Below are 24686 nucleotides of genomic sequence, written 5' to 3'. Positions count from 1 at the left end.
GAAGGTAAAAAAGAGTGAATTCTCTAGTTCAACTCTGAAAACTCTATAAAATGTCTATCACCTTGTCTTTAAAAAGCCTATTTGTTAGCAGGAAAATGGATATATTTTAAGTTCATTTGTTCTTGCCCTTTAACAGATACTACCTCTTGGGGCTCCATTGATATTATTATTATTATTATTATTATTATTATTATTATTATTCCTACCACTTGCAGTTGTTATTCATTCAAAGGTCCCCAGCCCTGTCTGCTTGATGAGCAAGGGCTGTGGGCCTGGAGCTCCGCGGGCGGCAGAGCCTGATACGCAGTTGTGTTTGTTAGGAAACGCGAATGTGGTGTGGCACAGTGGGCTCCAGGGAAAGGCACGTTTGGTAATCCCGCTGGGCTTCAAGGGTTAACCTGCCATTGCCTGCCCACAATGCCCAGGGTTTTCTTTTTTCCGTTTTAAACCACATGGGAACCGTTAGACCCTGCCTACCACGTGCCAAAGGTGACCCGTGGAAACCAACACTGTGTTTTCTCTCTTCCCTTCAGGACACAGTATGTTCCATTTGGGACCGCCTCAACTACCTTCCCAGGCAGCTCCAGGCCTTCCTGTGCTTTCAGTGTGCCTCCTACTGTGGAGAGGAGCTTCCCTTGACTGTTCCTATTTTCACCCCGAGAAGGCACTCTGTTTCTGTGCACGTGGGATGGGTTGCGCAGCTGTAAATAAGGATGACACAGCAGAAGAGTGGTTTGTGGAGTGTGACTATATATACACGTATGTAATATTTTCCAGTCTGGTTTCAGACCCCGGCATGGCTTGGAGACAGCGTTGGTGTGTATGAAGGCTCTTCCTCGAATGAAGGATGTGGGACACCTTTCCATGATGATTATAGTAGAGCCTCAGCTGCTTTCGTGTTGGTCAGGAGGTGATGCTGAACCGAATGCTTGAACTAGCAGGCGTGGCTGGGATTGCATTGGCGTGGTTCCATTCCTTCCTTCCGGGTAGGTACCAGCTAGGGACGTCGGGTGAAAACGGACAATGCAGGGGGGGTCTCCCTGTACGGAACCCCACACAGCTGTCACTCATCCCCCTGCTCCTGCTCAGTGGGTTTGAGGATGCAGCCGGACCCTGAAGGCCAGGCGGTGTGATCTGAATGACAGGCTAGAAGGGGATCAGGGTGGTTCCCAGGCTGATGTCGCTCACATCAGCATCCTTTCTGCTTCATCCGTGTGACAGGGAAGACTGGAATCAAAACAGAGACAGTGTGGTTTGTCGAAAAGGGGACACCTGGGAGGCCTTGGTGCGCTTGCTCACGTCTCTGTCTGAATGACACAGTCTGTGTAAACTGTGGCCGTATTTCCACTACACGTTTATTTACCCGTGAAAGTTCTGTCCCAGTGTCAGATAGAAATGTCTTGTTTTCCTTTCTAGCCTTCTTCTCTGTGGATGCTGACTGCATCTTCACGGTCTTTCTTGCTGAAGTCGTGTCTGCTTCCCACCCTTTTGCTTGGGGCTCCTTTAAGCAAAGCAGCCTGACTCCATGAATAAATATTCTCGAGGGTGATTGAGCGATTTTCCCCCAGAGAATGTTTTGCTTTGTCGTCAGAGAGGACTTCATTATTCCAGCCCCGTTTTACTAAGAATCACATTGGGTTGCACCATCAAGGCCTTTTACTGCCTCTCCTTCTCTTTAAACGGCTCAGGCATTTTAAGATTTTACAGAGAATATGCTAGAGTGCCTTCAATTTTGAACATGTCCCTTAGCAACGTGATGCCTCTTCTGGCTGTTATTTATGTAATGTTATTCTAGTTATTTTCCTGGAGGATAATGAAAAGCTTGATGTGTGTTGAACACAAAGGGTGTTTATTAGGTCCAGGGGTAGAATACAGGTAAATCACGGAAACAAAGAAACATAGATTTATGTGTCTATAAATGCCCGTCCATTGAATGCCATTTTGGCAAAAGGGCAGGCAATGAATATTTCTGCAGTAACTGGTCAGCGTCAGGCTCTGAGCCAAGCAGTTTCTGTTTGTTTGTTTTTTAGAATATTGAATCCACACAATAACATCAAGAAGTGGTTGTTGTTTCTTTATTCTAGAGAAGAGGAAATGGATGCTAAGAGACTCGAGGTATCTTGTTAATATCACACAGCTTTAGTATGAGGAGAAGATCTGCTATTTGAGCCAGGGTCTGGCTGATTCCAACGCTCCGTCTTTCTATCACGGTCAAATGTTAGGCAACAGGAAAATGTTAAGAGTTGAAGTGTGGGATGTCCCAAAGGGAGAAAAATAGAAGAAAATTCAGAATGCCCATGAGAAGGCATGAACCAACCAAGGAGGAAAGGAGAGGCACAGAAAGAGGCTATCCTAGCATATGCTTGTTTTGAAAATGTCCTGAGTTTTTAAAACTCGGTTTATCAAGCCAAGTGATAAAAGGAACAATTTTAGGATCACCAACAACTTACCATGAAAGGGATTGAACAGGTTTAAAATTTCCGATTGTATCTCTTCGTTCATTTTCTGTGTTGACACCCCATATTTGAATGATACCCCACATTTGAATCCTAAGCAACTCTAAGGATCAGTATATGGAAGTCCATCAGGTAGTTAGTAATTATTGGGGGAGAGGCAGCATTTGACGGCCAATATCAGGGGCCTTCTGTTTAGGGAAGCTTTTAAAAACATACGTCTATGTCTGTGAAACCTTTCTCTGTGGAACCTCAGCTTACCTCTGCCGTTCACCTATAACAGGGCCGGGGGAACTTCTTTCTGCCAAGGCCCATTTGGGCATTTATAACATCATTTGCTTCATACAATTCACTTCATGTAAACGCATGCTGCTTACGAAAACGCCTAGACGTATTGGATTTCGAGTCCCGCCTGCAGGTGCCTTGGCGAGGCCAAACCAACTGGTTTCTTGGACCGTATATGGCCCACAGGCTGGATGTTTCCCACCCCTGCTATATAACACCAGTGCTGAGGATGGAGACTAGGGTGGATTTTCGTGTTCTGCTTACATAGTAACATATCTGGATTTCAGCAAATACTTGTTTTCTTTTCTCTCCAAATAAAGTTTGAATCAATCTCACCAGCTTTCCTTTTTGTATTGGTGGACAGCTGTCTCCCACAATCCCAGTAGGTTCACTTCAGGCACAGCCAGAAAGAACGTTGTTTCATTGCTGATAAACTGACACCCAGGAATAGCAAAGTGCTAGATCACATGTTGAAGTGGTCATTGTTACCCTCACATGATACGCTGCTGTTCATTGTGCTCCCGGTATCTTAGAAAACACCCCTCCCCAAAGAGGTAAACCTATTTAACTGTAATGATTTTCGGCTCCACTGCTATCTATTATCTGCTAGCAGCTCAGGAAGCCACAGTCCTAGTTTAATTCATCACTTAAGATTTCCTGACTTAGCTTAAGTGCGATATCAATTTCATGGAATTAGGTGGCAGATGCATCAAGGAACTATTTCCTGGAAGCTTTAACACCTCGAGAATATTCATTCAGGTCAAATGAGTGGATTGGAATTGTTCTCATTTAAATAAGACATTCGTCAAATGGCCAGAAGTCATGATATTCCACGTTTTGAGTTTTTTAAACATTAAAAAGAATAAAGAACAGTTCTCTTATTTTTACATAAAAATAGTTCTCTATAATTTTAGCAACTGTTTAATCAGTTACCATATAGTTAGTTGATTAAATAGGGCTTCAGTTTTAACATTTTTTTTTCTTGACTTATTACCTTGGCTCACAAATTCTTTTCCTTTTCACCCTGATTTCATTTACATATTTTCCTCTCCTCCTCCCTTTTTTATTGGAGCTGTTGTCTGAAGGGTCTCTGTCTGCCTGTTGGGACATTGGTATTGCTATAAAATAATGTCCAGGAAATCTCGTTTTGTCTAAAGATACATTTGGGTCTTCAAGCTGTACATTTTTTTCCTAAGGAAGATGTTTATTTCTGTAAATCAAAGGTAATACATATATAACGTATTAGAGGCATTACTTTTGGAATTTATTAATATGTATATATGTCTAATTTTATAGATTTCCAAGACCATTAGCCTGAAGCCCTATTAATTATTCTCTCTTCACGTTTGCATCGCTGCTAGCCATTCTTACCTTTGTTGTTCTGTTTCATTCTGTATGGAAGAGTGTTAAAAAGGCTGATAGCAAACATCAGCATCTCTGCCGCTCCTGCTCCCACCTTGTGTCTCTCCTGAATCCTGGGCTCGGAGGGGGAAATGAAAACAAGAACTAGGTGTATACGTTTCTCTTAGGCCTCCTGCCTGACCCTTAGGTGTATGCCAGCTTGAGGAAGGGAAAGATCCTTCCTTCATTCACCTGTCTTCGTATTGTGTTTCCTTCCTCAAAGTATATTGTTTTTCACGAAGGATCCTACCTAGCCAGGAAGCCTTTTTCAAAGTTTGCTTTTCCTTTGTAATTCTTCCTGACTGTTGCAGCTGCCTACCATGCCACCCCAAGTAACTGATACTTGAATTTCATGAAACTTGTGTTTTAGGGTGAGGAATGATGGTCATTAAATATCTTTATATGGTAGCACTTCTAATCAGAGGAGTCGCCTACCACTGAGCAAGGGAAGAGGAGAAAGCAAGGAGAGAAGAAAGCTACACTAAATTGACATTTGTCCCATGGTATGAATGCCAATCTTAACAGCTTCAGTTGGTGAAGTTAATTTTAGACATTTCCTTTATCAAACATTTAAAGGTAAAAATTTTCCCAGAGCCAGCAGAACACTGAGCTGACTTCTGTTGACATTTTTGCTGATCAAGGAATTTCCAATGAGCAGGGCCGGAATCTTTTGCAGAAAAGGGGCAGGACGATGAATCAGAAAAGCAGTAATGGACGAGGGAACGCTGCTCCTTGCTGTGGGCCAGAGGAGGCTATCAAACATGATAAATGTTTACTGGGCATTGATGTGCTCATTGTGTTTATATCAAGGAAGACAGAGACGTGATGGGAAATTTTAAGGAAGATGCAGACAAGATGGGAGATTTTAACATGAAAAGTCATACCATTGGGGAACAATTATAAAAATTCAAATCTAACATTTCAGTCCACCTTAGAGACATGACTCTTCAGAGTTAGAAGCTGTAAAATAAATTACAAAGAAAAGATGGGCATAATTGACTACATGAAGTTTTATGTGTCTGCATAGGAAACCCAGAACCTAAGAGACATTGGAGAATATCTTTTGTTAATCTTCAGGGATTATATACAGAGATTATAAAAACAATACGAAAAAAAAAGTAATAAGTTTAGAGCATTGTGGAAAAGGCTATGAGCAGAGGAGCTCCAATCCATAAAAGGAAGGAATGAACAAGTTTGTGAATAAGCATTAGATCTTACCAGCAGTCATAGAACTGCAAGGTAAAGTCACCATTGGAGGGTGTTTTTTAACTTATCTACTACATTAATCAGTCCATGCACTTAACCCTGACTCCAAAGGGTTCTTCTTGCTTATATACTACTGGCGAGAATGTAAACCGAAACACCTCATTTAAAAAGCTACTTGGCACTATTTGCAAAAGGTCATTACATAGCTTATGATGCCTGAATTGATAATGCCTCTTCGGCAAGCGTATCTTAAAGTATTCTGGAATAAAAGAAAAAAGTATTATGTGCACTTGGATTGTCCTATCAGTGCTATTTCACATACACATAAACGACATAATTTACATGTCCCCTGGTGGTATCAGTGGTTCTCAAATGTGGCTGCCTATTAGAATCACTAAGAAGTGTATGAGAAAATGCTGATGCCAGTTCCACAGCCAAAGATTTTTATTTAATAGGTTTGGAGTTGCCTCAAACTTGCATTTAAAAGAATTTCCCTGAAAGTTCTAATATACAGCCAAATTGAAAACTGCTCGCTTGAAACGAGTTGATAAATATTTTTAACCATTTGAAATATTCTTGATAGTTTCATAGCAGTGTGGAAAGGGTATAATATAAAATAGACTATTGTAACTCAATACGTAGATGAAGGATAGCTTTAAAATAGAAACACATCAGAAAAAAGGCTAGGAGAAATTTTATAAAATGCTCAGGGGTGCTTTAAGGAGTGGGATCTTGAGCGATTTTTCTCATCTATTTTTCAATTGACAGATATTTCATAATGTTCTTACATTAAAAGAAAAGCCATATTTACAGGAAGGGTTCCTGCTGGCAAGATATAGGTAATTTTCTACTTAACAGTTATTACTGCCTATGAATACGGAGATTTATTCTGACTTCTAAAATAACCATAGCCATTGTTATAATGAAATCCTTCACAGGGTTCCCCCCGCCTCCCTTTTTAAATCCCAGAAACATTTTTCCATGCAGTTTTCTAACTTGTGGAATTTAATAAGCTCAAGTCAGTCGTTTTTCCGAGGATAAATGTAAAATACCAAATCATAGAGTTGAATGCATGTATATGCACATGCAAACTAGGAACAGCTCTAGAGGAAACAGGATAAATCTTCAATGGCCATTGCTTCTGAAGGAGTGGGCTCGGTCGGGGGAAGTTGGGAGGGACTTTGAACTCCTTATGATGTACCAGTGCACTTCGTAAATAATTTCCGTGTAGGCATTTATTTGCTTGCATAAAAATGTCTAGACACGAACATCACTTGAAACAAGGGACAAATCTGATAGACTAGAGAGCAGCGATTTCAACCTTTTCCATCTCATGGCAGACATAAACTATAATTACTAGACTTCTGTGGCACCCGCAATATACATTGTTTGCCTACCTGACAAACACTAGGTATAATTTTGATTCATTCACACCAGTGGCTGTTGGTGTGTTGGCTGTTGTCATTTTGCTATTTGACACTATGAGGGAAAGGGGTCTGCGCCCTGCCTCAAAGGGCAGGTGTTACATGTTTTAAATTTCCTGGCGGCACATCGGTTGAAAGTCGCTGGAGTGGAGAGAAGCCAAACTGGGGGTAAAAGAAGAAAAGCATCAACAGTTTCCATTTAGCCTCGGAAGGTTTTCAGTAATTAGCATAGACGAGCGACCACCATCTGAAATCAGCAGTTGTGGACATGTTGTCAGAGTTGCTCTGAATTTCTTTTAAAGAACGTGTAGCAGGAAAAGCTGGTTTCTTTCATTTACTTCTATTCTCAAAGGCAACAAGTGTCATAGATGTGCAGTGTACTAGCATAGTTCAGTATATAGAGTTTCCTGTGACTATACAGGGAAAAGTATATTGTAGAGCTGTAACTGTTGATGAGCATGTAGTTTATTGACAGTGCTTGCTTCCCTAAAACATACTAACGGTGTCTCTGTGGGTGTTAGTGTTTCTAGAGTCCATAGCAAAAAGCGGAATTGCTGATCCACAGAGCATGCACACTCCCGCCCCCCCCCCCACACACACACACTAGATATTGCCAGATGTCTTTCCAAATGGGTTGTGTCAATTTACATTCTCACTGGAGTATTTCTTGGTTCTACTTCTGAACATTCTCAACCAGTCATTGGTACTGCCAAGCTTCAAGCTTTGTTCCTGTTCTGTAAATTGTGAAATATTAGCTTATTGACAGCCCTGCATGAATCCAAGGCTGGCAGGGCCTCTGAGGGGGCACAGAGGATCTTAAGGCGGTCGGAGTCCTCGGGAGCTGGTTGCCACCCAACGGTACAGTATTAGCCAGCGCAGGACTAAATTCTGTGATCATAGGGCAGATATGATGTTGCAGAGGTTGAGAGAGTACCCTCGAGTGCTAGAGGGGTTATTAGAAGGCATGGGGACCTTGACAAATGGGTAGGAAGAAAGGAGAACAAAGAAGTATCAAGGCAGGCAGCGTGGCTGGCATGAGCAAGCCAATAGCCAAACCATTATTAATTGCCTTCAACTCTAAGCCAGAAAGGGGCAGTAGAGCTTCTGAGCAAACCTGTATTAAACTCATTGGACAGATGAGAACATTGAGGCCTAGAAAAATGAGGTAGGTGTGCATAAAACACGTAACCAAGTGTCAAAACTAAAATAAGGCTGAAACTGGTTTGGCTCAGTGGATAGAGCTTGTGCCTGCGGACTGAAAGTTCCCAGGTTTGATATCGGTCAAGAGCATGTACCTTGGTTGTGGGCACATCCCCAATGGGGGGTGTGCAGGAGGCAGCTGATCGATGTTTCTCACTGATGTTTCCAACTCTATCCCTCTCCCTTCCTCTCTGTAAAAAAAAAACAAACACAATAAAATATATTAAAGAAATAAAATAAAATAAAATAAGCAAAAAACTTTCTGGTTTAATTACCACGGACAGCCAGTAGGGTGGTCTTCAAGGTGACTCGATAATGCAGAGTTCACGTAATGACCGTTTTCCCCTCGTTCCTCTGTCACTTTGCTTTCCCTTGGTTAGCTTTGTTCTCAGGAGTCAGTCCTCCTGGAGGCAGAGGTCGGCACCACCGGCTACCCCCCCCCCCTTTTTTTTCTTCTTCTAACTTTTCTGTTTATGTTTCTACTGAAAATAATGTGTTCCCTTTTCCTTTATTTCTCCATCAGTTCCCCAAAGATATTGCCACTCCCAGTGCTGGGGATAGCTCAAACTTGCTAGCCTTCCTGCTGGGAAATCAGGACCAGTTCGTGGATGGCTGCCCCGAAAGCTTCACTGAGGAAGGATGGAGGCAGGGCATGCAAACATCAGTCTCCTAGCCTGTGTCCTCCGCAGGGTGATTGGCACGCGTGATTGTAGTCAGGAGTTTGCATGGGATATAGATGATATTCATTGCGGCTGCTGGATGCCCACAGATCCATGATTGTAGTCATTTTTATAGCAGTGTTTAAATTCACTTCAGCCGACACCTTTCGAGTAGATTGAGATTGCCTGTCAGATACTACAGAGATAAATCAATGTATGCCTAACCCATGTGGCGCTCCCAAACTTGTTGGAAGCCACAAGGGTGGGAAGATTAGGAGTGTAAACCCTGGATGAAAAGAAGCCCGGAAAGAGAGGCACTGCGTTGAGGCTGCAATACAGGGCTGTGACTAAAGGTGTCGCCATCCAGGGGCAGTTTGTTCTGAGCAGTATATGGAACTGGGAGTGGCATGCATTTCCCGGAGGACAGTTTCCCGTGAGCCAAAACGGAGATGGGACACCATGGAGGCGCGAGGTTGGCTGCATGGGTTCGGGTCCTGGGAGAACAGTCGGAGAGTGGGCGAGGAATCGGAGAGCTGGGGAAGGTGACGATGAGCTAGGTGCCAGGTGCACTGTAATGCCAGGACCCAGATGACGGTGGAGGAGTTTGTGCTTCCTTTGTTTCAGGGACAGTGAAAACCACTGATTAAATAAATAGAGTCAAACAAACAAATACATACATAAAGTCATTTTAATAAAAACCCAGTGTATGGCATAGCCTGAAGAGCCTGAGCAGTATTTTTTTTTTTTTTGGGGGGGGGGAAGAGGGGTAATTTTGTTTTTGCTTTTGTTTATTATTTGTTTCTAATAGGAACATTGCTTTGGTACAGATGGATGAGCTGAATTGGGGCAAGGAGGTCTGAAGGCAGAGGTAGCGTGAGTGAGCTTCTACCGTGTTTCCCCGAAAATAAGACATCCTCTGAAAATAAGACCTACTTACAGGTTTCCTTCTGAGTGAAATATAAGGCATCCCTGGGAAAAAAAAGCCCCCCACCCCCACCCCAGGGCTAAACATGAGAGTTTTGGTCCACTGATTCTGAAAGAAATGGAGTCACAAGAAATCCACCAGGAAATTCAGGAATTGGGTTGTTATGATGATGTTCCAGAAGATGATGACATGATTTTCATTGAATAAATGAGTAAATTCTTGATTCTGTAGGATTCACAGTTTGTCTGGTTTGTGTTGACGACTACTGTACTACTGTACCGTATACAGATAATAAATTTCCTTTCTTTTCATTTAACAATAAATGTGTACCGTATTCTTCTTCATGGAAAAATAAGACATCCCCTGAAAATAAGACCTAGCGCATCTTTGGGAGCAAACATTAATATAAGACACTGTCTTATTTTTGGGGAAACGGGTTAGAACTATCTTTGTGATGTAAAGATTTTTGGAGGAAGAGGATATGTAAATTAAAGATTGTGCCCAGCCAGCCAAAGATTCAGTGATTCAGTGAGCCTGAGGGGGTTCTGCAAAGGATTAAAGAAAAAAACAGACAAAGAATACAGCTGGAGCTTGGTGGATCTTCCTGTGCCTGGCTGAGGCCACAGAGAAGGAGATCCAGAGGCAAGCTGATGCTTTATTTTATAGCCAGAGGTAAACAAGGTAGTAGTCACCACAGTTATAATGTTCCTGTGAGTTTCATTTGTTTTGGCAGCACTTCTGCACCTCCCACAGCCCATTAGCTACCCAGAAAGGATCTAGGGAAGTCATAAGGTCAAGCTTAATTATACTAAGAGGACTGTGCCCTCTAAGTTTCATTTGTGGCTTTGCCAACAGGTCAGTCCGAGGCTTAACCTTATAGCCACTCCCTACAGAAGAGGAACTTTGTTGAGGCAGAATAATTGGGTGTGTGGGAAATGCTTCAGCCCTCAGATGCTGAGGATGGTGGCCATCACTGATGAGAGGAATAGGGACTCAGGAGACACGTCTCCCCTAGTGGGGGGAGAGCTGGGGTGGTTTTTACGTTGGTAATACAATATTGCAAATATACAGTGCTTTCAATTACATGTGCATACTGTTTATAACATTTTCAGTGCTATTTAGAGTTCCTGGACATGGTTTTTCAGTTTTATGAATTTACACAGGAAAAAATAACCACCACATAGCATTATTATTATTTTTTTTTCATAGAGAAACAGATATTTTGTATATTTAAGTTTTAAAAACATTTGGCTGATAAAATTATACATTCCTGGGAGTGTAACTACTAGTCACTCTTTCCTAATGATCCTAATCATAAATATAGCATAGCATTTCCCCAGGTATATTTCTAGGCATAGGGAATGTTGTCAAATATTTTAATGGGGGATATTTTATTAAATATGCTTAGGAAACACTGAGTTATGCATGTTTCTTGAGTTAAGCAGGGTTTCTCAGAGACATCAGTATATATTTTTAGTGTTTCGGTGAGTTTGCAAGGAAAGGATGCAGCGTGCTGCTTCTCCGAAACTCATTTGGTAATTTTTTGTGGGCATCACGTGGGACTAACATCCCATAGAACACATTTGGAAGTACTGCGGGATTAGCCACAGCTCACAAGGTGGGAGAGACCTGGTCGCTACAAGTAGTGCACGGAAATTTACATTTTTATATGAAACTAATTGATCATACCAAATATAAGTACAAGGCCTCTTCCTTAATATCTGAAATTCAGTATTGTGTTTTGGAAGATACATAGTTTGTCCTAATTGAAAGTATTCTCTCTATGACTGCAATGGGGGAGAATGTAGCCTCTAGTTCCTAGGAGCCAGCCATGGCCATGGTCTGGCAGCTTCTGGAATCGACATTATAAATGTGCGCTGGGTCCCATCCCATCCCAGTCATGTCGGGATAAACCAGGGATAACATTTACATTCCAAATGGCTGTTTCTTGTTGTGCTCCCTGCCTCAAAGCTCTCTTCCCTGCATCCCTTATCTCTTCGTATGTGTTCAGAGAGTGCCAAGCCCTTGTCAGAGGGCCAATTTGTTTCAACATCAGCTTGACATATATAATGTGCTTAATAAATGATTACCCATTTAGTGGATAGTGTTATTTCCTGATGACTCAACTCTACAAAGAGGCATCTCATTCGATTAGGGAATCTCAATTCTGTCCATCAGTCTCTCGGAATCCTTTCTTCCTTAGTTTCCAGATGAAGCATCACCTGAAGGAGAGATCCCACAGTAGCAACCTCTGCAGCCTTGTGCTTTCTTTAGGATACTAGACATGTATCCCGGGGGGAGTCATTGCTGAAGGCATCATTGAGGGAGGATGGAGCCAACCACCTGACCATTCGCCAGCATCTGGCTTTCCTTAACATCTTTCCTTCAAGGACTAATATATATATATGTATGTGTGTGTGTGTGTGTGTATATATATATATATGTATGTATATATATGTATATATGTGTATGTATATACACACATACACACATATATGTACATATGTATGTGTGTGTGTGTGTGTATATATATATCTCCAAGGCTCCTTAATTGGGGAAGGCAACTCTGTGGATCTGTGGAGTGAGAACGTGGGATAGTGGGAGGCTCATTTGCTTTGGAATCAGAGTAGAATCTGAATTTTAGCTATTTCAGTTAGTTGTTATTTGACTCCAGTAATATTATCAACCTCTCAGCCTCTGTTACACCTGCAAACTGGATGGGAATCATGCTTATGTTTTTTGGTGCTGTAAGGAATATTGATGATAGTTGTAAAAGCTCAGTCACATTAGAGATACTGAATAAACGGTAGCTATAATATATATATATATATTATTTTATTCTCTTTTCTCTGTCTTACTGAATAAGTTATTTTCAGTTTTATTCATATGTGAAAGGCTATATTTTTAAAGACCACATATTTTAGTTGGAGGTCTTTGAAATTATAATTTAGGTTATATGTTTTAGTTTATACTTTTATAGGGCTATTTCTTAATTTTCTTATAGATGCTACTCTAAATTAATACTAACCAAACTTTTGTCCTTGTATTTCTGTTTAGGAATTGTCTCCTGAAATGAAAGGTCAATTTAGTGACTAAGGCTGTACTAATCACTGCCATTGAGCTAGTGGTAGCTTTGTAATGTCAATAAAGTGAATAAAAGGTCTAAGTTCAAATGTCTTTATATTCAAGAAAAATACCTTCTTAGAATAATTGTTCAAGCCAATCAGAGATATATTGCTTAGGTTTGGAGTCTGTAATTGTTTCACTGAATTTAAGACTTGTACAACTTATGTCCTTGGGTAATTATTTTTTGCCTCCTTATATCCAACTCAGAAAATACTGGGATTACATTTATAACTTTACATTAGAGATGTATAGAATATTGAAAATCACGTTTATATTCTTAACATAGAAACGGGCAAAATATCTTTCTTTAAAATATGACCCAACTCTTGAATTAATTGGTTATTCCTATCTACTTTATGGTTTTAAACTTTAATTTTTGTTAATCCTTATATGTCAGTGCTTATTTAAAACTTTTATTAGTTACCTTTTTAGCAGTCATTTTTAGGTTAACATTTTATGTGCTAGGATTATTCATGTAACGTATATAAAGGATTGTAGCCTTTACGTTTTTATTTTCAGTCATTTTAGGGAGTTCCAGACTAGCAGTCATTTCTATTAAAAGTAAGAAAGTAGTTTAGCCTTGACTTTCTAGGGTTGTTTTCAATGATTTATCAAGTGATATATACTGTGTATATATGCATTGAGGAGTCTTCCACATTTATTGGTAGAAATAGTTTAATTTCCTCCACTAGTAATGACATGCTTATTAAATATGTAAATGAAAAGATAATCCAAGTTGATTATTCCTTTCCTAACGTTAAAATTTGTGTATGTGTGAAGTCTCACATAAAGTTAAATGCACAAATCGTAAGTAATTTAATTTCACATGGTGAACACATCTGTAGTAAGAGCTAAATAAAACATTACTTGCACCCCAGAGCCCTACATAATTTCCTCTTAAAATATAATTAAGGTCCTTACTCTAAGCTATCTTACACTGGAAATACTTGAAATGAGATATTATTAATTTTTTTTGAAAGGAGAGTTGAACATATACTTGTATCTATTAATTTATATTAGTAACATTTAGTACAGTAACTGTCTAATAATGCTTCTTAATAAGTTTCTTGAATTTTTAGACTTACCTTGTTCAGGATTAGATTTAAAAAATGTTTTCAGGGAATAGTTTTCATCTGAAACTTTTATTGAGATACTTAATAAAATAAAGTAATTTAAGATTTGTGTTACTGAAATACTGTGTGAAAGCATTTTTATTTCATAGACAAAGGGAAGGAAGGCCAAAACATGATGTATTTTGGTTATGTCTGCAAATATTCCTCCAATTTCATTTCCTAGGTATTCTTCCCACTTCTTAAAATTAGTGGCATAGATAGGCCATTCATTGCCTTTACGAAGTGTGCACTATTAGTAAAATTTTATGAGCTCCGTCATCAACCCGATGTAATAAAGCCATGGTTTTTTGGTATTTCACACAGCACGGGTCTCTGCCAAGCATCTCTGGGGGTTCTTTGATGTCTAGACACTTTAAATTATGCCTGCTCCCCTGACTCCAAATTCCACCTCTGTTCTGCTTCAGGGGTTGCGGGAAATGAAAACAAGCCAGAAGGCTCCACACGCTATAGTCGATGAGGAAAAACAAACACGTAGAGTGAGCTGTATGTGCACTCTGGCAGGTGCACGGGGAGGCACCCAGGCATGGGCAGTGGCAGGAAGAAAAGCATTAGGCACAAATGTTCTCTCTCTTCCTTATTTCTAATGATATCACTGTGTGGAAATGCCCATGCTCTGTGGACAAAATGGAAATGTTCCAGAAGTGTTGGGGAAGAAAGTCAGAGCCACCTTTGACCCCAGCCCTTCGGTATTTCCCTCCAGATGGCAGCCCGGTCTGAGCTGCTGTGTTTCTTGTATGTTGTTCCATTACTGAAATGATAAGATGCAAAGTTGCATTTTAAGGTAGAAAACTAATGCTTTTTTTCTTCTTCTTTTTCCCTTGTTTTCCTTTCATACTTCGGGATGATTCTTCCAATTCATCTTTTTAGAAAGTAAGTAACTTTTGAAATTTCAGATATATATTTTTTTGGTTTAAATTATTGGTTTTATTATTTCATATGCACACACCTATATGTTACAGCATCTTTAACTTTTAAATTCTGACTGAGTTATTACCCCTTACATTTAGTGTGAATAAAAGGTTTTAATTAAAAATAGGAAATGTCACAAAGAAGGTGTTCATGCTAAGACTTTTAACACATATAACACATCTTTTATACCCTCAGTAAGTCATTGAGATATATATATCACACACACACACACATATCTGTTATATATATATGTATATTTTTTCTTAAAATAGGCCAAGCCATGCTTGCTAGCTCTGTTTTTTTTGTAAATATAAAAATATATAAATAATACTTTTATTTACTCCTGTACAATTGGAGTTAAAATTCATTTCCAAGAAAAGCATTCCCGATTTCCTAGGCTTTATGGGAATTGTTGAGAAGAACGGCTATAGTAAATGGTCTGAAAGACTTTTAAAATGCACGATTTTATGTATATTCTGCACATATATGCTAATGTTTTACTGTTTTAAATGAAACAAGTTATATCAGGTTTACTGTTCTCTAAAGAATTGCGATTGAGATGTGTAAGACTAAGTGACCAAGCAGCCAGTGATTTGAGTTGCCAGGTTTGCCTTTGTAAAGTATCTTCTAATTCTCCTAAACGGCAGATGTTGTAGGGTTTGGAAATAAAACAAATTTCATGTTTGTTTTAGGAAAGATTTGGGAAAAATCTGTATTTTTGCCTGAAGGGAATAATGATAAAAAATATATGTACTAGTATTTTGAAGTATTCAGTATAACATGCATAGCATCATTTATCTGGAATTTATTCATGAACAGATCTTTCTGGGAAGATGAATATATTTTACTTTATAAACTAGGCCTGGCCTACTTTAAATATGAGCAAAAAAAGTCATCGAGACTTTTGGAGATTGTGAATTACATATTTTTAAACATTTCTATAGTGAATCTTGAGTTTTTTGAGTTAATAAACAGTATAATTAAATAATATATTTATGCTCAACAGAGCTTATTATTTATCTGAAACTGGGTGCTTACCACTTATGGTTGTGACAAGCATAGCATTAAACTGCTATTTAATAGTCAATTTATCTTCAATTATCTTTTGTTTACTGTACCTTAGAAAAAATTAATACTGATGTTCAATTATATTTGTTCTGTGTTTTTTTAAGCTATCTTCAACGCTAAGTTATTCTCTCATATTTTAAATCTGAGCTCTTGGGATTGTGTGTGCTGAGACCTTAGAAATAAAGATCGGGAAGAATGTGCATGAGGGTGGATGTTAAAAGGACAATTTTATTAAGTTATATTTTTTGAAGTCTACATTGCATCATTTTTATGTATTGGATTCTACTTCACTTGTAGTGTTAACATCCTCTTGCCAAGGCTGCACAGGAAATCTGTGTTTCTGACAGTTTCACTAAATTAAAACTCCACAAATCTGGCATCATAATTCCCGGCTTCCAATAGTCCGTGCTTTTGCCTGGAGAGAATAATGATAAAATATATATGTATTTTGAAGTATTCAGTATGAACATGTGTAGCATCATTTATCTGGAATTTATTCATGAGCAGACCTTTCTGGGGAGATGAATGTATTTTACTTGACAAGAGTAGGCCTGGCCTACTTTAAATTCGAGCAGAAAGTCTTTTGTAAGGAAAATAATGAGGCTGGGAGCTTGCTGACGCTCATGAGAGAAGACATTACACAAACTCGCAGCATCCTCACCATGTGGACTTCAGCACTGCAGCCGCATTGTTCTGCGGCCACGTTTATAGGGCAGCTCTCGCTTCCTGCCAAGCCCAGCGGAATCGTACTGACGGGTTGGCACAGAGCGCTGCTGTGTAAAGTGATAAAGATGCTCTTGTTATTATAATACTTAGAAACCGTTAGGACCGGGATGTATGTGTGTATGCTGACTAGCTATTAAGTGTGTAGTGGCAACTCAGCAAATATGGCTCTTTCATCTTACTGGTGGCGTTCCATGCTGAGTAAGAGATTTGATCATGGAGGCTTTGGGGAAACTTTTCAATCAGTAATGCAAAATTATGTTTCTATCACAGAAAATTTTAAAAAAATGTAAACCTTATTATCTTAAAGGTCCTCTTGTCCCCAGATATTTCACCTGAGAGATGAATAGGGTGGGGTCGGGATTCTAATCAATATTGGCTCAACCATGTTTTGGTCTTTTAGCATATTAGGGGGTAAAATGTATATGGAAACCTAAGTCAATGGAAGTAATAAGTCTGGCTCTAAATTCTGGTTTGCAAAGATAGCGGTTTGCAAACAAAACACAAAATATATCTCTGAAGTCTAACCCAAGAAATACATATGTGTCTTACATTTCATAAACATCTCTCTGTGTAGATGGGTACTTTCCAGTAATGTTTGCACATATGGGCTTCAGTATTTTTAATCACTGGTTTAATACTGTGAGAGTTCTTTTTTTAAAAAACAAAATAAAACCCTGTTGATTTCACAATTGAGTCACTTGCATCTTCCCTACAGAACATGATTATTAGCTGGGCAGAACTCCCAAGCGCACATTTGTTTACGTGACAAATTTGAGAAAAGGATATTATTGTTGAAGATGTGTCAGAGATATAAACACAGATATAAATTTTTATTTAGCCTTGTGAGAAACGCAATCCCACCAGTGACTTAAATGTTTATAATTTCAAATCAGTCCTTCCAGGGTCTCTTATTATTCTTTTGTTGCTTTTCAACCTATAGGACGGAACTGTCCTTGAACTTGGGGTTTATTTGATCATTCAAGTGCAACCATCAAGTTGTCTGTCATATTTAAATACCGAGGCTTCCTGGTATTATTTGCAAAATAGCAGCACATAAACGTTCGGGCTTCGGTTTCTTTGAAATATAGCGTCGGTTGCTTTATGAATAAGAGCATAATTTCAATTCAGGAGACTTGCCTGGAGCCCATAAGACAGATGCATCCGATTAAGTTTGGCAAACTGGACTGGCCCGTTATTGTAATGTAGATGTTTTCGGGGTTGGGAGGATATTTTTAAAAGGCATGCGAGAGGATTTTTTTTTTTTTTAAGAGACCAGAGAACAGTTCTGCCACGGAAGCTGCGCCTCAGACTGCTTCATTTTTGCGCACTTTTGTTTTCTAGTGGGACTTCTCCATTAGCCTGTCTGAATGCAATGCTCCACAGTAGCACTCGGATAGGGGATGGAACCTTCTTCAAGATTCCTGGAAAGTCAGGCCTCTATGCTCTCAAAGTAAGTCGCATTGTTCTGCACATTATGTCTGTTATTACTGTGTGCCATGCATTCTCTGCCCTCTTTCTCCTCCCTCCCCCCCCGACATGGGCAGGTAAACAAAATTAGATTTGGGTAAAAAGTTAGAAGAATGCCCACGCTGCCCCTTAAACGTTTTCAGATGTCTTAAAAATGATTTCATATTAAGAATAAACAACGGCATTTTTCTTTAAGGAAAACATATCTGTGGTTGCAGCCTAACATATGGTAATGGAAAATAGCTGTGGCTTTCTTAGCATTCTTGATTCCTAAAAACCTACATGGACGGGTGCCACGGATCATCAGCCTAGAGCTCAAGATGATCGCAGTTGCCACAGACTCTTGGACTTCATCGCCGACGGAGGAGACAGAGCTTCACACCTGAGGCCTTCCCGTCTTTCATAAGAAGAAGGAATTTCTCCATTCTTCTGGAAAATGTGCTGATTTAAATAAATGTTACTTGGTCTTTAAAACAAACAGGGATCTCCACTCAGGCTTACTCCCAATGCATATTTGTTATGTGAGAAGAAGAGAGAGCTGCAGATAACCGAGTCCTCATTATCTGAGCACAATTCCCATTTCCACTGGCACGGGAAACGCCGTCTGAGCTGCAGAAATCCCGAGGACGAAGCCGGTGGTCTCCCAGCGCCCGCGTGCCCTGCGTGGAGTAAAAGCAGCGCATTGCTTCTTACAGATTAAAAAGAAGTCACCGCTTTCGTAAATGATGGATTGCGTTTAAAGTCCATTCATTTCCTGGGAGAAGGTTTCTTTTTGAATGTGAAAAAGTTATACCTGGCAAAGAAACGGAGATTCTCAGCTACTCAGCATTAAGCTCTTGTTACTGTGTGTGTGTCTCAGACAATAACTGCAGGTTAACCTTGCATCATTTTGGCTGCTTTTTGTAGCTACTTGGGTGTTTCATTTAACTGATTAAAATTCTGAGTTGTGAAGTCATTGCCTAACATCATTAATACATTTTCTTTTTTTAAAAAATTACTGATTTCAGAGAGGAAGGGAGAGGGAGAGAGAGAAACATCAATAGTGAGAGAGAATCATTGATTGGCTGACTCCTGCATGCCCCCCCCCCTTAGGGATCAAGCCCCCTACCTGGGCATGTGCCCTTGACCAGATTTGAACCTGGGACCCTTCAGTCCACAGGTCGGCGGCGCTCTATCCACTGAACCAAACCAGCTAGGGCCAGTTTTGTTTTTCTAAGGTGTGCTTTTGCATGAAACAGTGAGTCAGTGTTAAAATTTCAAATGACAGGTAAATGTGATAACGCTTTAGGATTCTGAATGTATGCTGAATGTTTTCAGTTGCTAATGCATCTCCGTAAATCATTTTTTAAAAACGACACAGAAAGAGGAGTCGTCCTGCCCAGCTGAGGGGACGCTGGATTTAGGCTGCGAGTCGGAAGTGGATGGCACAGAGATGGCAGAAGCCAACGCCCGGGGGGAAGGAAACGGAGGTCAGTGCGATGGATTTCAGGATGAAAACCCTGCTCCCTTACAAGTTATATAGAACGCCGACAGCTCACTAACTGAGCTCCCTATCCCTGTAGATACCATTTTCTTCTAAGCCGTTACCACCTATTTAGAGTTATCATCAAGCACCTGTGATTCAAAAGGTTAGTACCTCAGACAAGTGAACGGTTTCTGGCTTTTTGTTTTTATTTTGTTTTCATTTTGGATGTATTTCCCCTGGGTAATCTTGAGTGTTATCCGCATATTTCTCATGCAAGGTGAGAGGGTCGCCCGAGGGTACCTGGTGGTTTTAGTCTGATGTGAGGCTTGAGCATGCAGGGGGGTTACGTCTGATGGTGCTGGGCGTTACAGTAGTTTTGTAATAGCTTCCTTTCCAGGTTTGTCCATAATCGGCTTAGTGCTAACATTCCTCAGAGTGTCACAAGGACCAAATACCGTATTTTTCGGACAATAAGACGCTCCGGACCATAAGACACACCAGTTTTTAGAGAAGGGAAATGAAGAAAAAAAGATTCTGACACAAATAGTGTCCTAAAATATTTTATGTGCATTAAAACCCAACATCACAGTCATAAACACATGTAATCAACCCTGTAAAGTAAACAGCAGCATTTAGAACCATTTTAGAGCCGGGCAAGCACACAGAGACCACACAGAGCCGGGCAAGTAAAAAAACTTTTTTTTTAAAGTATATGTGTAGGCTATATTTGGACCATAAGACTCAGGGACTTTTTCCCCCCACTTCTGGGGGGAAAAAAGTGCGTCTTATGGTCCGAAAATACGGTAAGTCCTGTTCTTGGGAGACGCTGTTGAAAAGGAAGCAGCCCTTCCAGTTCTTAGGGGGCATTTCCAGCCCTGAGTCCCCTCCAGGTGAATTCCCTGTACCTTTCTCTAGACATGTGCATGTGACTCTGCTGTCTGTGTGGTTTCTGAGTTGCCATTTTGGCAAAGTTGTGTTCCAGAAAAGCTGCTATAATTATTTTTCCACTCGTACCCGCCGGTCCCGCAGGTGGACCCTGGTGGTGATTCAGGGAGGAAGGTTGTTGTGTCCTTAAAGGCCCTGACAGTGGACTCAGAGAAATCGGTCTCTTTTCCTTAAACAGACAAATCTTAAGGGGTCCCTGTGGGAACGATGTGCTTCACCAAGAGCCAACGCCATGCGTGTTGTTATCGGCCACGGTGTCCCTTTGTGTGGCGCAGGGCACCCTGCCTCTAAGCTGGTGTGCTCTCTGCTGGTCCCCTGCCATGGAGTCTGCCTCCTGCCACGGAGTCGACCCGCCCCGTCAACTTTCATTGAATCTTATACCTTTTGAAAACTACCCACCACCATTGAAATGTACTGTGAATTTTGGCAGGTCCTGTGGTTAACCAGCTATGCTCAGCAATGTCGGCTCATGGAAGGGCTGGTGAAGGGGGCAGACTCTCCTCCTTCAGCAGAACCTTAGTGGGTCACCCCTCTCGTTGTACTGCCCATTTGCATCAGAGCTGGAATGCTGTCTCTCTCAACATACATACACTAAGCTTTTACTGAGTGCCAAGGACGGCTCTTGACATTGCAGTCACAACAGAGAAAATCCAGAACAGAAAGAGACTGCTCCTGGATGTTCATGTTGGTAAAGAGACAGACGGTTATCATACAGATGTGTAGCCCAGCCAGTGTTGCTCAGTGGTCAGGCATTGACCTCTGAACCAGGAGATCATTGGATTGATTTCCTGGTCAGGGCACATGCCTGGTTTGTCAACTCAATCCTCAATAGGAGCATGCAGGAGGCAGCTGACCGATGTTTCTCTTTCATCATTGATGTTTCTATTTCTCTCTTCCTCTCTCTAAAATCAATTAAAAAATCACTATTTAAAACAAACAAACAGATATGTAAAATTATTCAATGCTGACAAGTGATATGGGGCAACATAAATAAGGAAATAAAAGTGGGATTGAGGGGGACATTTGAGAAAAGACCCAATGGGAGTGAGGGAGAAGATAATTAATGGGAGAGAGTTTTAGGTAGAATCATCAGCAATTATAAAAGTCTTGAAGCAGGCAAGTACATAGAATGTTCCAGAAACATCAAAAGGCCAGTGTGGTTGGAAGCCAGAAAGAGCAAAGGAGGGATGGGGGCAAAATATGGTAAAATAAGAAGTAAGAGAAGTTGTAGACCAGACCATATAGGGCCTTGATGTTGGCTTCTGTTTTGAATGAGATGTTAAACCATTTTAGGGTTTTGAGCTAAAGAGACAATCATCTCCTTTAGGATGACTCAGTACAATATATATATAGATACAGGCATATAGATATCTGTCTTCACCTCTATCATTTATATATGCATGTAGGTAGATATAGGTGTATATTAACCAGGTAAAAAGCACAAGACTGGTTAAAAAGCTATTGTCATATTCTAGAGAAGAGATGGTGGTGGTTTGAATAAGACAAATAGCAGTGCATGTGATTGGATTCTGGATACATATGGAGATAGATCCAATAGAAGATGCTGAATTTAATGCAGTTATGAAATAAAGAAGAGTTAGAGACGACTCCAAGGGTTGAGTATGAGCAAAGAGAAGAATAGCATTGATTTTAACATAGATGGCAACTCTGCAAGAGAATCAGTTTGGGGCAGGGGTTACTGATCTTTTAAATATGCTTTTATTGATTTTAGAGAGAGAGGAAGGAGATGGATAGAGAGATAGAAACGACGGCTGCCTCCTGCACATCCCTACTGTGGATGGAACCTGCAACCCTGGCAAGAACCCTCACCAGCAACCACAGGGAACCTTTTGGTTTGAGCCACACCGGTGGGGAAGGAAATGGGACCTTTTAAACAGATGAGGAGATAGGTCTTACTTAGTAGTATGAGAGGTTCTCTAAGGAAGCAGTCGGAAATGTTGGGGGGTTTGGCAAGAAATAAAGGTAGGTGAGTACATGTGGGAGACGGCTTATAGAAGTTAGCTTCTTTTTCTCAGTGAAATAGGAAACACACCCATCAGTTAAGGACGAAGAAAGGGATGATAGTTTTGTAGAGATTTCAGGAGAAGATATGAAATGTTTGTCTAGAATCTGACATCATTAAGGATACCCTTAAAGCTACTAATCCTGAATTGAATGAGACCCGTCAGCACGGCTGTGCATTTTTCTCAGTCAAGTTCATGACCGGCCACTGAACGTGTCCAGAGTAGGCACAGAGTTGGATTTGACTAGAGTTGGGATTTTGCCAGGCGTCAATGATTAAAAGAGTGAGGGGTGAGGGAGGTGAGGGTGCATGAAATTAGGGAAGTTAAGATCAGTCTCCGTGGAATTGAAGCTGGTTGAGGGGGTGGGTGAAGCCCTGTGGGGGAGGGATGGTGTGAAAGGGGGAGGCATCTTGGGGCGGATTTGTTGTTTCAGAGAACATGAGTTAAAAGAACGGGTGATGGGAGAGGGGAGTGTATTCAGGTGTATTCAAGTTGAGTTCGGGGCAACGTTGTGGAATATGTGTCTGAAGTGAGAGGAAAAATGGAGGCTGGGTTTCAGGCTGTCCTGAGGGATCAGGCAGTGTGTGCACTTGCTTTTCAGAGCGGCCTGAGTGAGGGGGCATCCGTAGCTGAAAGTCAGCAGCCCGCCATTGCCCCACCTTAGTCCTGGAACAGGGTCCAGTGGGAGGAAACTAGATGTTGTAAAGCAGGGGTGGGGAACCATTTTTCTACCAAGGGCCATTTGGATATTTATAACATCATTCACAGGCCATACAGATGTATCAACATAACCATTAGCCTGCTCTCTTGAGTCAAACATTTAATTAACTCACCACTAATGCCTTGGGAGGCAGGGCTAGACCAAATGATTTCTCGGGCCTTACGTGGCCCATGGGCCTGGGGTCCCCCATTCCTCTTTCAAGGGTGTGCCTACCATACAATATTCCAGGATTCCCTGTGTGGGTAATTGAAACAGACAATTGTGGTAGAACTAGCATGGAGAGGGTAATGCCGTTTAGGAGCTAAAATTTTTACACAGTGAAGGGGGGTCATGCAGGAGTTCGTTGGTGGTAAGTACAATGAGGAGGAGCAATCGGCACTCTAGTCTGAGGACATGAGGGACAATGCTAGAGGCATCTAAGGGGCAGGAAGGGGAATGGATGCCGCCTGCCCCATTTCTAATCCGGTGGCACAAACTGTGTGGAAAACAGAGGGGCTGCAGCCTGAGAGGGAGGAAGAGGAAGCAGTGTCCATAGGAACGAGCCAGTTCTGTAGATTAAGATGCAAAGGGAGTGAGCAAAGAAAAGAAGGGGCTTATGGGAGGTTTTGCGAGTGACGAATCCTGAATGTCAGAGGAAAGAGCGGGAGGATGTTAGACTCTGGGACGGGGTCGGGGAGAGGGAGAGAGCACTCAGCGAATAATGAAACCGAAGTATGATGAGCAAACTCCTCCAATTGAAAATGTGAATGAATAGGTGCTCAGCAGAAGAGCACCTCCCCACACAGCTCCGGCTATCTGACCCAAACTAGAATCTCCTGGGTTCTCCTCTGACACTGCATTAGGGAAATTGCTTGGGGCAATCACTGGGAGCATAGTAAATAGCTTATTTCCTTGAGTATTCCTTGATTTGCCCACTTTGCATCTTATTGCAAACCACAACCGTTTCTCGTAGGACAAGTATATTTTTCATCCCTGTAAATACGATATGCTTATATGTATAGTCCATTAACCTAGCCTTAGGATTCGTTTTCAAAACCTAGATACTGAAAATAGTAGTATCTTGAATGCTTATAATGCCCAGACTTTGTAAGCTCCGTACATGTATATTGTTTAATCCTCACAGCAGCCTGTGAGATAGTCGCTCCTAGGCTCTGTGATATTATTTTTTTAGTGGTGAGCAAACACACTCAGAGAAGTTCCATGTCTTGTCCAAGTGACAAGCCCAGGTAGACGTGTGTAACCCCGAGAGCCTGCTGGAACCGCAGGGATCACTGTGAGCTAGGAGTCATGGATGTAGTTTGCCTTCACAACATTTGTCCAAATCTGTTCCAGTTATAGACCTGAGAACTTGACAAAGGAACCCTGGGCTTATCCACATGAAGAAGAGGGATGCCAAGTGATTTCTCACAAATCTATAATACATTCCCGGAAACTGAACTGGTCTAGGTGATTTTCTTGCTTACTCTGTGTAGAATACATATTTGAACCAGAAGTTAGAATGGATATAATACCCATACTTCTTACAGCTGTACAAATATACTTTGAAAAT

General features: G+C 40.9%; 1 protein-coding gene across 2 annotated transcripts in view; it reads left to right on the top strand.

Moving 5' to 3' along the window:
- Positions 1–24686, top strand: part of ASXL3 (ASXL transcriptional regulator 3) — a 173112-nt gene that overhangs the window by 58841 nt on the left and 89585 nt on the right. The window contains exons 2-5 of one of the 2 annotated variants that reach the window (XM_045574489.1): positions 778–986; positions 13246–13248; positions 17857–17965; positions 19343–19451. In XM_045574489.1, coding sequence (XP_045430445.1) covers positions 17888–17965; positions 19343–19451 — 187 coding nt within the window. In that variant the 5' untranslated portion in view covers positions 778–986; positions 13246–13248; positions 17857–17887. The remainder of the gene's footprint in view (positions 1–777; positions 987–13245; positions 13249–17856; positions 17966–19342; positions 19452–24686) is intronic. The other variant, XM_036419042.2, reaches the window with a different exon arrangement.

Source organism: Pipistrellus kuhlii, unplaced genomic scaffold, assembly GCF_014108245.1.
Source record: "Pipistrellus kuhlii isolate mPipKuh1 unplaced genomic scaffold, mPipKuh1.p scaffold_m20_p_6, whole genome shotgun sequence".
Taxonomy (NCBI): domain Eukaryota; kingdom Metazoa; phylum Chordata; class Mammalia; order Chiroptera; family Vespertilionidae; genus Pipistrellus; species Pipistrellus kuhlii.
The sequence above is the reverse complement of the archived record's forward strand: the minus strand, read 5'-3'. Positions and strand labels throughout refer to the sequence as shown.